Raw genomic sequence first — 13,203 nt, 5'->3', positions numbered from 1 at the left:
GTTGGTGACAATCTAATCATCTTCAGAGTAACTAATTGTGATGTCACAAACAAATGACTATGATTTCAGGTGGTGAACAAACAGCAGGAGCAGATGTACTCTGAAGAACAAAGACTGTAAAGTCATGCACGAAGCCCGAGTAATAAAACGTTCGGCAAGAAAAACAAAGAGCCTGTCCTTTACAGAGAGGTAGGATTGCTCTGAATGCAATGATTTTTTTTTACTCTTAGTTTTTCAATACTTACTTTGTGATTCTCAAAATTGCTGAAAATAGATAAAGGAAACCTGTACTATGGAAAATTTGAGGGTGGGGAACATATAAGGACAGTTAGGGACGTTTTTTCCTTGATAGAGTTATAATATCTAAAATCAAGGGGTTTTTTTCCTTCTATTTTTATATATTTTTGTTCTTCTTAGCTCATCCACAGCTTCCCCTAAAACACATAGAATCACAGATTGGTTTGGGTTGGAAGGACCCTTAAAGATCATCCAGTTCCAACCCCCTGCCCTGGGCAGGGACACCTCCCACCAGACCAGGTTGCTCAAAGCCCCATCCAGCCTGGCCTTGAACCCCTCCAGGGATGGGGCAGCCACAGCTTCTCTGGGCAACCTGTTCCAGGCTCTCACCACCCTCACAGCAAAGAATTTCTTCCTGAAATCTCATCTCAATCTCCCCTCTTTCAGTTTAAAACCATTACCCCTCGTCCTATGGCTCCCCTCCCTGATCAAGAGTCCCTCCCCATCTCTCCTGGAGCCCCTTTAGGGACTGGAAGGGGCTCTAAGGTCTCCCCGGAGCCTTCTCTTCTCCAGGCTGAACATCCCCAACTCTCTCAGCCTGTCTTCATAGAAGAGGGGCTCCAGCCCTCGGAGCATCGTTGTGACCCCAGAATACTAGACATACATACTGTATGATGTTTGTGATTACCCCATCCAAAAATATAAAACCAGAATATGTTCCCAGGAAAATGCACTTCGCATTAGGATTGTTTATTTGTTTCATGTTTTGTTTTTGTTGACAGCTGCTTCAGTCATATCCAGAGAGACAAATGAGCCTTCTGCTGACAGTAAACATCTCCTGTACGGGCTGCAAACGCCTGTGGTCTGCCCACAGTGTCTCAATGTCTCTTCCAGAAGCATCAGGGAAAAAACTCACACAACGTTCTTGTTATTTCACGTGTGAAAAATGCCCAAGATATCCCAAACCAAGAAACAAACAGCTTCTTGTTCCTTCTTTAAGATTGTGAAATGAAAAGAAAAGGTAAAGAAGTAAACCCGCAGGAAGAAGCATTGCCAGGGAGTAGGAGAAAAAGTAGTGCTGCAAGGGTAGCTGCAAAAATACCTGATAGAGGGGAACAGAAGTTAATTTTTATGGATATTTAATAGAGAACACTAAAAATGCATTGAGCGAGTCCATAGGAGGATAGAGACTGAAGGGTATTTCCCAGTAAAAACAAACTACTTAATAAGGGTACAATGAAATCTGTTATCCAACTGTACTAAAATACATAACTCTGACGATTTTTTTTTTTGTTTTGTTGTACTAAACTATCCAACTTCACTTTACTATTCCAGTCTTATTTCACACCGTTTTGGATGTACACAAGGAAAGAGCATCTGCCTGGAAAAGCAAACCGATGCACAGTGTGGTGTCTAACAGGACACAACTGTTTTCCTGGAATAAAATTACTGGAAATCTGAATATGAGCTGCCAAATGGTAGATGTAGCAATCTCGGAGCCTCAGATTTTCAAGACCCCTGAAAGTCAACAACTGCAAACCGTACATTTCATGTACATACATGTATGGAAATGTATTACATTTCACAACACCGTTGGAACGGGTCCAGAGGAGGCCACAAAGATGCTCAGAGGGCTGGAGCCCCTCTGCTGTGAGGACAGGCTGAGAGAGTTGGGGGTGTTCAGCCTGGAGAAGAGAAGGCTCCGGGGAGATCTTAGAGCCCCTTCCAGTCCCTAAAGGGGCTCCAGGAGAGATGGGGAGGGACTCTTGATCAGGGAATGGAGCCATAGGATGAGGGGGAACGGTTTTAAACTGAAAGAGGGGAGATTGAGATGAGATCTTAGGAAGAAATTCTTTGCTGTGAGGGTGGTGAGAGCCTGGAACAGGTTGCCCAGAGAAGCTGTGGCTGCCCCATCCCTGGAGGGGTTCAAGGCCAGGCTGGATGGGGCTTGGAGCAACCTGGTCTGGTGGGAGGTGTCCCTGCCCAGGGCAGGGGGTTGGAACTGGATGATCTTTAAGGTCCCTTCCAACTCTAACCATTCTATGATTTTATGATTTTTCTTACAAGCAAGGATATAGAAAGGAGGAAGCTGCTCCGTTTGCCCTCCTTAAAACTTTCTACAATAATGGTGACACTGCAAGAATAGATACACCTACCAATAACTTGTGCTGAAATATAAACTAGCATGTTCATACCTGAAAGGATGTGACATTTTTGATCTCCAACAGAGGATTTTGTTTGCCACTGCCTTAAAAATCCTGCACTTCACAGGTGCATGAGAGATCATGTGTGCAAGTGACCTCTCCTTCAAAAGGAGAAGACACTTCAAACCTCCTCAGTTCTCCTGGGCTACAATGCTCTGAAGTTATCTTGGCCTCTGAGGCTTTGGGAAAGATAAACAGGGGTGTGCAAGGAAAACTCTTAATAATACTAGTTCTTCTTCAGGGTTTTTTATGCATTTCCCGTGTGGGAAACGAGCACATAATATACTACCAGAATCAGAGCAGGCAAAATGGTCACAGTTAAACACGTACAGGCAGATCATCCCGCTCCTAACTATAAGCCCAGCCTTTCAACAAGTAATCATGTCTATGGAAAAATGATGAGAAATATCAAGTGATATTGTGTAGACCTTCTCCAAATGCTGCAATCTCCTGAGCTCAGTCACATCCTGAATAAGAGGCCTCTTCATAGAGCCATTCAGCAGGAAGGTACCAGCTGACCTTACTGGTTACCTAAGTAACATACAAAAAACGCTCACCACATTTTCTACCTGGGAAATCTGTGGTTCTTTCCTACAAATAGAATCACAGAATCACATGGGGCTGGAAGGGACCTCTGGAGATCATCTAGTTCAACCCCCTGCCTGAGCAGGGTCACCCACAGCAGGTCCCACAGGAACATGTCCAGGAGGGGTTTGAACATTTGGAGACTCCACCACCTCTCTGGGCAGCCTCTTCCAGGGCTCTGCCACCCTCAAAGCGAAGAAGTTCCTCCTCATGTTTAGGTGGAACTTCTTATATTCAAGTTTGTGCCCATTTCCTCTTGTCCTGTCACTGGGCACCACTGGCTCCATTCTCTTGACACCCACCCTTTAAGTATTTATAAGCATTGATCAGATCCCCCCTCAATCTTCTCTTCTCTAGACTAAAAAGACCCAAAACAAACAAAAAATAAATGCTGTATTTTCAGAATGGCATGATACCTGCACATTGCAAGATCTACGGTACAGAAGCTACTACTGTGGTTTTCTATATATAAGTACACTTTAATAGAATGCCAATCGATACAGCAGATTCATAGTTCTATCAGAAAGGCCATTGTAGTTTAAAAGTACCGAGAGAGGTTTCAGTGAGAAACTCAGAAAGAAGACCTATTAGCACACTAACATGTTTAGAGAAGAAAAATGCATTTCTGTGTCTTCTATAAACCCTGGACGAGAGTATAAAGTGAAGAAAGACTTAAAAAAAGCCTCAACAACCTGATTGCTTTTTATGATAAAATGCCTCGATTTATAAATGGAGAGCAGTGGATCACGGAATCATGGAATTGTCAGAGTTGGAAGGGACCTCTAGAGATCATATAATCCAACCCCCCTGCCGAAGCAGGATTGCCCAGAGCATGTCAGAGCATGTTACTCAGGACTGCATCCAGGCGGGTCTTGAAGATCTCCAGAGAAGGGGACTCCACACCCTCCCTGGGCAGCCTGTCCCAGGGCTCTGGCACCCTCACAGGAAACAAGTTTCTCCTCATGTTTAAATGGAACTTCCCATGTTCCAGCTTGTGCCCGTTGCCCCTCGTCCTATCGCTGGAAACCACTGAAAAGAGCCCAGCTCCATCCTCCTTCAACCCACCCTTTAGGTACTTGTAAACATAGGTAAGGTCTCCCCTCAGCCTTCTCTTCTCCAGGCTGAAGAGCCCCAGCTCTCTCAGCCTTTCGTCGTAAGGAAGATGCTCCAATCCCTTAATCATCTTAGTTGCCCTACGTTGGACTCTCCCCAGCAGTTCCCTGTCTCTCTTGAATTGGGGAGCCCAGAACTGGACACAGTATTCCAGTTGTGGCCTCACCAGTGCGGAGTGGAGGGGGAGAATGACCTCCCTCCACCTACTGGTCACACTCTTCCCTACGCAGCCCAGGATCCCATTGGCCCTCTTGGCAACAAGGGCACATTGTTGGCTCATGGAAAGTTTGCTATCCACCAGGACTCCCAGATCCTTCTCCTCAGTAGTGCTTTCCAGGATGCCATTTACCTTAGCTTTAGCAAGGCTTTTGACATCCTGCCTCCTACAGCATCCCTGTATCCAAACTGGGATGCTAAGAGTCCAGGTAGATGAATTACTAGAGGATGAAAACTGTTTGAGTGATCAGGATTACAGAACAGTGGCAGACTTTGGGGGACCAAATAGCAGCTTTCCAACACCCAAGAAGAGGTTGCCAAAAAGATGGAGCCAGGTACATTACTGAGGCATGTAGCAGAACAGGACGTTATAGAAACAAACAGGAGATGTTCTGACTAGGATAAAAGGGAAAAAAAAATCAATGTGAAGAGAATTAAGCATTGGAACAGGCTACCCAGAGAAGCTATGGAAACTCCATCCTTGGAGAACTGGAAAAAGACATAAGCAAACTCGTCTGAACTCTGTACTGACCCTGCTCTGAGCAGGCAGTTTAGCTGACCTCCCAAAATCCCTTACAACCTAAAGGATTCAATAATTCAGTGAGTAAGTAAAAATCTTCTTGTTCCTGCGCTCATTCATGTCTATGCTCACGGAGGAGACTCAAGAGTTAATTCATCTAATTGCAATAAAAAGCCTAAAATATTTACAGAAAGTGTTTCAATTGTCTTGAATAATCCAAATCCTACAAAGAGAAGTATAAATAAAAATTCAGAGAGCGATACTTACTGTTACTTGTCGGCTCAGGAAACCCAACGTTCTGGCCGTTCCAACTCTTGTTTTCTCCAAGCTGAAACAGGTAGAAAAAGGCAAATAAGTAAAGAGCAAACTACTCCTTAAACAGAACATTCATGTTTATAAATCTAGTTGAATGACTCGAAAAAGGATGACTTGGGATTGCCACATCTGCTCACAAAACTTTGCTAACGCATCTTAATTTTTGTCTAGAATAGGTTATTTGAGGAATGTACCCTTCATGAATAAACATTAACGACTATTGCCTAACACTGAAATATAAATGTTTCCCCAAGGATTAGGCTCAACTCAATAAGTTACCAAATCAGACTTAAAATCAAATGTTTTAAGCAGCTCTCAACTGAAAACATACACAGACAACAGAGAAATTACATTCTAAACGAAGAAGTTCCTAATATCTGCCTATGAAAGAATGTGTAAACACTACAAAGTACTTTGGGTGTAATTTTATAATATTTACTTGTAAGGAATCCATTTAGTTACTGAAGTGGAAGCAAAAAAAAAGATTGCAATTTTCCATTCTTTTAATGTATGGACTTTTTTGAGAAAGCTAATTGTCCTCGGATAAATTTTATTCTGTTTAACACTGGGTATTACTCTGACACAGAAAAGGAGAGCAATGAACACAGACGTCCAAAAGGAGCCCATTCCTGAAGTCTGCAAAGCAAATAAGATGGCAGACTTCTAGATTTTACGTGTAAATATGGATAAACAAGTCCAAGCTCCCTCGTGAACTAGGAGCTATTGGCAACCGGCTGGACGAAACAAATCACGACAAAATATAATTTATACTATTATCACAACAATTGTGAAACAAATGTTTCACAACAAAATATTATTTATAATATTATCACAATCGTATTATCTTAAAAATATTATTTAATCAATATTTATAAAATATTTATCTATTCATATAAATTTGTATTGACTGCTGTCTGTCACAACAGCATGGTTTTCTCATGAATCCATACTGTGCATCCATGACATGATAGGAAAATCAGCAGGAGCACGCTGCCACAATAGGAGAAGAACATTTCCAGCTCTCCTCATTCCTCTTTTTTATTGTTTATTAACTTGATCGTGATAGGGAATTTAACAAGAACCCATCTATCACAAAGTTATCCTTAGTGCTGCTAGCTCACATGAATGCAACCTTCTCTGGTTTTCTTCTCTCTGAGAGAATAAAAAGGGCAAGAAGAAGTGGCAAAGACAGACACATGAAAAAATGAAGACATTACAACTCTCCATTCTCATCCCTAGAGCTAAAATTGTGATAGCTGCAGAAAGTCTCACAGAATCACAGAATGATATGGGGTTGGAAGGGACCTCTGGAGATCATCCAGTCCAACCCCCTGCCAAAGCAGGTCCATCCAGAGCAGGTTGCACAGGAACGTGTCCATGCGGGGTTTGAATGTCTCCAGAGAAGGAGACTCCACCACCTCAGAGCTGCTCTCCAGCAGGTCCCCCCAACCTGTACTGGTGCAGGGGGTTATTCCTCCCCAGGTGCAGCACCCTACACTTGCCCTTGTTGAATTTCATCAGGTTCCTCTCTGCCCAACTTATTGCCCTCCTCAGGGCTCTGCATGACCATTACTGATTTCTTCCAGGGATCGGATTATCTCAGGAAAGCGTAGAGCCTTTCCTTTTTTACGTTACCTGGACTACCTGGATCTACCTGTGCTGCCATCAGCACTGTGCACGGCTCTTGTAACAACCTTAGCTCTTCATTAAAATAATGAATATCGACACATTTTATGCTCTGGGGGTAAGGAAAAAACACTGAATTTGGTTTCAGTTTTTTTTTTAAGGGAGGGGAAGGGGATGAAAGGACTGGGAGAAGAGGGGCAGAGGAAAGAGAAGTTTCCTTTATTTGAAAGCATCAAAGACAACCCGAGTGAAAATTGTCCGCTTAGATGCCAGCCTGATACACCAGCTAAGCTACATTGCACCCCACTGGGATTCAGAGAGAGAAACAAGTATCTTCTGAGGGTGCATCTTTATTGTGCAATTTATATGGAAAGAATTTTGCAGTGCTCAAATTAGTAGAGCTCTAAGGGCTATTTTCCCTCTTCTCCAACCCAGTTTAGTTTGAGAATTAAAACGCTTTCATTTACACAAACTTGTGTATCTGCTTTAAATAAGTTCAGTCTGTTATATACGGCAGATAAAGCCAGATGTTCTAGATATTTTATGTCCTTAACCCCAACAAAGCTATAAAAATTTCTTCTATGATCTTGAATACTCCCACTACATAAAATCTGAGTAGTTCACATTTTTTGGATACAGAATCATGTTTGCTCATTGTATTCAGAATAACATTAGGCCGTTGTACGCTATTCTATCAATTCCGAGCCATGACAGAAGAGGAGCGCTAAGCTGTGCCTCACTGACACAGAAATACATACCTGCAACACAGATGAAATTAAAATGTAATATCTTCTCCACAAAAATAAAAATTACACGCATTTTCTTTCTCAGTCATCAAACCTGAAAAGGCCATTATTTTTCTGGAATGCTTTTAGTCCACACGCAACAGGAAGACAAATATTGACCCCTATGGCTACTTCATGGATGAAAATGAATAACATTACTCCTCTCAGTCCTCTCATGGATGCCCAAAATGGAATAAAAGAGGCACGTTCATCCTGATGTGTAAGTAGAAATAGGTGCACTTAGGCACACACGCTGTCCTCTGGAACTACGTTTCTGTTCTTAATTATTCTTAGAATCATAGAATCACAGAATTGCCTGGGTTGGAAGGGACCTTTCAGATCATCGAGTCCAACCATCAACCCAACACTGACAGAAACCATCACTAAACCATGTCTCTAAGCACTATGGCTGCCCGGCTTTTAAATACCTCCAGGGATGGGGACTCCTCCACTGCCCTGGGCAGCCCATTCCAATGGGCAATAACCCTTTCTGTGTAAAAATTGTTCCTAATATCCAATCTGAACCTCCCCTGATGCAACTTGAGGCCATTTCCTCCTGTCCCATGGCCTGTGACTTGGGAGAAGAGACCGACCCCCCCTGGCTACACCCTCCTTTCAGGGAGTTGCAGAGAGCGAGAAGGTCCCCCCTCAGCCTCCTTTTCTCCAGGCTGAACACCCCTAGCTCCCTCAGCCGCTCCTCACAAGACTTGTGCTCCAGACCCCTCACCAGCTCCGTTGCCCTTCTCTGGACACGCTCCAGCCCCTCAATGTCTTTTTTGTGGTGAGGGGCCCAAAACTGGACACAGCCCTCGAGGTGGGGCCTCACCAGTGCCCAGTACAGGGGGACGATCACCTCCTGAGTCCTACTCGCCACACTGTTCCTGATCCAGGCCAGAATGCTCTTGGCCTTCTTGGCCACCTGGGCACACTGCTGGCTCATGTTCAGTTGACCAACACCCCCAGGTCCTTTTCTGCCAGGCAGCTCCAGTCACTCTGCCCCAAGCCTGGAGCGCTGCAGGGGGTTGGTGTGACCCAAGGGCAGGACCCAGCACTTGGCCTTGTTGAACCTCATCCCATTGGCCTCGGCCCATCCATCCAGCCTGTCCAGATGCCTCTGCAAAGCCTTTCTGCCCTCCAGCAGGTCAACACACCCACCCAACTTGGTGTCTTACAGGAGGAGAGGCTGCACCTACTGTAGCTACAGAGCTGTCACTAACCAAAGGCTGATGTCTGACAAGCAACCCCTGAAAAGAGAGCGTGCACAAGTTTAACTTCCACTCTTAGCAAGCGATTAGCTGAGAGAGGTAAGGAATCTAGACAAGGGTGAAATGTGGGCATCTTAACAATTGGGTCTCACCTTTTCTGGCTGGTCTTGAAGGGCAGTAGAGGCTTTGTAACCCAGCTGTAGCAACATCGCTTCTGCTGCATTTCTTTTAGCTATTTTCTTGTTCGGGCCTGTTCCAGTAGTGATCTCATTACCTACTTTTACCTTAAAAAGAAAACATTGGTCATAATCACGATAAATGCAGGACTCCTTAACATCACCATGTAATAATTTTGCTGACCTACCAACAGCCATCAGCTCCTTTGATGAAGATGCAATCTTGGAAAAATAAGAATAGAGCAGAAGGGGACGACAATAGCTCTTCACACAGAAGAGCTTGTTTAGATTTCTCAGAAGGTCCCCAAACTCAGACCAAAGAGTTGCACTTTTCCATATCTCAGTGCACACACAGTTCTCTCTCTCTTTCCCTAGAACCACAGAATGACAGGGGTTGGAAGGGAGACTTCTGGAGATCATCCAGTCCAACCCCCTGCCCAGAGCAGGGTCACCCACAGCAGGTCCCACAGGAACATGTCCAGGTGGGTTTGGAATGTCTCCAGAGAAGGAGACTCCACCACCTCTCTGGGCAGCCTCTTCCAGGGCTCTGCCACCCTCAAAGTGAAGAAGTTCCTCCTCATGTTTAGATGGAACTTCCTGTGTTCCAGTTTCTGCCCGTTACCTCCTGTCCTGTCACTGGGTACCACTGAGAAAAGCCTGACCCCGTCCTCTTGACACCTGCCCCTTAGATATTTATAAGCATTGATGAGGTCCCCTCTCAAACCCCATTCTCCCTGCTGAACATCTCCCCCATTCTTGCTCCCTCCTCTTTCTTAACATGGGAAGCGCTCCAGGATCTGGACTTCCTTGTCCTTGTAGGAATATCGCCTGCAGCAGCTCCCCAGCATCATCAGGACAGTTTCCAGAACAACAGAGAAACAAACAATAACCTGGAGATTTAAATCAGAGTGGTTTCTAAAGAAAGGTGAAACCCTTGTTGGCATTCTTCCCCCTTTGTCACACGGCAAGGGACATGGAGGGCTGGGGCTGCTTTCTTTCCCACACTTAGACCTGACAAGCTTTTATCAAAATAGTCTTTGGCAAGAAGGCTCCTCGTTGGACCTGTGGTCTGAGCTGCACAAAGGGTTTCTGACAAACAAGATGCCTTTCATAAAACTAGGAGAAATCAAAACCTCAGAATAAAGACAAATTATAGGCAAGGGATATCCACAAAGAGTCAGGCTCGAACTTACTCCTTGGGTTTGGTACCTTTCTTGAGCTCCTGCAGCTGTACGTGTCTGCTGTGAGGTATCAGCACTGTCACAGCTCTTTGACAGCTGCATTTCATTCTGACCATTAACCCATTTTATTTGCCAGATTTTCTCTTAAAACAGTGTACGGTTTCAGAAATGTGTTAAAAAGAGGGAACCGAACTAAAATAAAACTAATACAATAGTCGAGATGATCTGAATAAAAAACTGAAACAGTCCGGAAAGAGCTTTAAAATAATTGTGAAAACAGGCATAGAGTTGTTAAATAAATACTAAATGTTATTTAGTAATTTCTGTTACTCAGTAATTATTCACTTTCCTCAAGTTACCATGTACCTATTTTCCTAAAAGTTTTAATTTGTCTTTACTGAAATACCTATTAATTTTACATACAAAGAAGAGGTTGTAAATAAATGTTAATGAACAGGAATATCCCTTCAAAGTACATATATAATTAAACAAAAAGATTCAGCTACCTAATACAGAAATATTAATAATCTTGGAAAAAAACCCCTTATTTTTCATGCAGTTCCGCAATCACAATTAGAAAATAGACAATCTGCTACAAGTTCATATGCAATAAAACTGAGGGACTTTAATGGGACAAGACAAAATGATAATTTATAACATAACTCACAATAAATCAATGTGCTGCTATTTCTCAGACCTGTAAAACCGGTTTAGCTATTATTATAACCTCTATCAAGGATTAAAGGTCTGACTACAAAGAGAAAGAGCTTTCTGAAATTAACTTTGGGAACAGAACACCAACTAATGTCATCAGAGGTTTTCTTCTGTTTATCTAGTGGTCAGGACAAGTAATTGGATCCATTTCATCACATCTAAACTTGCTCTTTGTGTGACAGATAAAAATGAACATATTATCTCTGGATATTTTACTTCCACATTCAATTAAATTAAATGAAAACATTGTTTAAGTAGTTTATACAAAGGCTTTTTATTCTGATAAGGTTTTCTGCATTTCATAATGAACCCACTGAGACTTCCTGAAGGCGGGAGAAACGACACGATGATTTTAGTGTGAAAATATCACAGAAGGGTAAAAAATGGGGCTACGGTGTTTAAAAGAATACATAATAAAGCAACTGAACTATGGGATTTCTTTGACTCCTTCTTTCACAAATCTTCCTAGAAAAGGGAATCTTATCATAGAATCACAGAATAGTTTGGGCTGGAAGGGACCTTAAAGATCACCCAGTTCCAACCCCCTGCCCTGGGCAGGGACACCTCCCACCAGACCAGGTTGCTCAAAGCCCCATCCAGCCTGGCCTTGAACCCCTCCAGGGATGGGGCAGCCACAGCTTCTCTGGGCAACCTGTTCCAGGGTCTCACCACCCTCACAGCAAAGAATTTCTTCCTGAGATCTCATCTAAATCTCCCCTCTTTCAGCTTAAAACCCTTCCCCCTAGTCCTATGTACGTATTCACTGCTTGCAAGGTGTTTTTTTTTTATTCAAACCAAAGATTTGCCATTATTGAGACTCCTCTGATGGAAAACCAGATTCTCAGCCCATCTTTCTAATATCAGAGTGCATTACACTGTCCTCTTCCGACACGTCACCCAACCGTCTCTAACTGTGGACGCTCCCACAGGGGTCTGAGTAAGGGAAAAGGAGCAGGCTGTGATAGGATCAGAATGCTTTTTCAGATACTCTTACGCAGCATAAAAAGTTAGAAATCCAAGTTTATACTCATAAATCAGAATCTGCAACAAAAGGAACCCAATAACTTCTTTTGCTTCAGAGAGAAAAATAATAAATCAGGGAAAGACCACTGAGGTCCAAGGAAATGAAGATTGTCTTGATTGACATGAAGGAGGAACTTAAAGATTTAAGTGAAAACGTAACTAATTTTCTGGAGAAGGACGTGCTGGAACATCATTAATTCTGCTTGTGATGAGAAGTGACATTTTGGGGTGGTTTGTAGACAACAAGTCAAAACATGTTGAGCTGTGCTGTTCTGAATTGTTCCGGCACAAAATTACCCCTGAGTGAAAACACAAGAGGAAAGAATTCTTTCCTGTTCCTAATCTTTCTCAACCTGCTGTTGCGCTATCTAGCAAAATATCACAGTTATACTAAATCTTTGTGAATGTTCTTAATTTAAAAACTAAAGAAACATTAATGATCTACTGTTTCTGTATTAGGTCCAGAGCCTTTAACTGGACAGGCTAAAACACGTGATGGAAGGCTTTTTTTTTGGTGGTATCTCAGATATGAACAAAGCCACAAAGGAACTGAAAATCTGAAAAGATTTACAACACTATTTTTTTAAACCAAAATGTTTGGTAACGTGGAGATATTCATACCCGTATGTGAGAATACTTGTTTGTATTGCGATTCCCTGATCAACAATAGCAAAAAACTTTGTTTTTAAAAAGACAAGTAAAAGTAAATAAATCATGAACCATCAAGGATAAAGACAGAAACCATCAGGTGAACTAAAATTAAGAAGAGTATAAAAAATGCAAAACCACTAAGAGAAAAGTATCTAGAAGGCACATAACCTAATGGCCATTTGTTTCACCAAGAGAAAGAGGAAAGTTCAAACAGGCTTCCTGATGCTGTATGTCAGACTCCTCCTGTTTAACTGACCATAAAGCGAAGAGCTAAATGCAGAGGGATCCCTTTCATATTATACCATCATTTTGGTTGAGTTTGAATGTACCATAGCAAGGGCTTTCTCCCTAGTGTGACAGCAGACCATACCTGCATAACAAACTCTCGACGGCGAGGCATCCCTCTCTCTGAAAGAAGAACATACTCTGGCTCCTTCTCCTTTTTGGCCTGTTGGATCTGAGCCAGACGACTGATGGGATTCATTCCTTGACCATATTCTGGCCCAGTCTGAAACAGGTATAAAAGAAAGAACCATTATTTCAGCATATATCCCTACAGCTATTACGCTGCTTCATTGAATCACTTACTAGGGTTACTTCTTCTTTAATACTCCCTTTCAGAGACTAAGAAGTAAATTTCTTCCCATCTTCT

General features: G+C 42.8%; 1 protein-coding gene across 5 annotated transcripts in view; it reads right to left on the bottom strand.

Annotated features, from left to right (window-relative positions):
* Positions 1-13,203, bottom strand: part of STAU2 (staufen double-stranded RNA binding protein 2) — a 191,642-nt gene that overhangs the window by 99,685 nt on the left and 78,754 nt on the right. For all 5 annotated transcript variants that reach the window (XM_074146274.1, XM_074146275.1, XM_074146276.1 and 2 more), the window contains 3 exons: positions 12,922-13,059; positions 8,959-9,090; positions 5,143-5,203 (listed from right to left, as the gene is read on the bottom strand). In XM_074146274.1, coding sequence (XP_074002375.1) covers positions 5,143-5,203; positions 8,959-9,090; positions 12,922-13,059 — 331 coding nt within the window. The remainder of the gene's footprint in view (positions 1-5,142; positions 5,204-8,958; positions 9,091-12,921; positions 13,060-13,203) is intronic.

The sequence above is a fragment of the Numenius arquata genome, chromosome 4 (genome assembly GCF_964106895.1).
Source record: "Numenius arquata chromosome 4, bNumArq3.hap1.1, whole genome shotgun sequence".
Taxonomy (NCBI): Eukaryota; Metazoa; Chordata; class Aves; order Charadriiformes; family Scolopacidae; genus Numenius; species Numenius arquata.
This window is presented reverse-complemented; position numbering and strand designations above follow the sequence as displayed.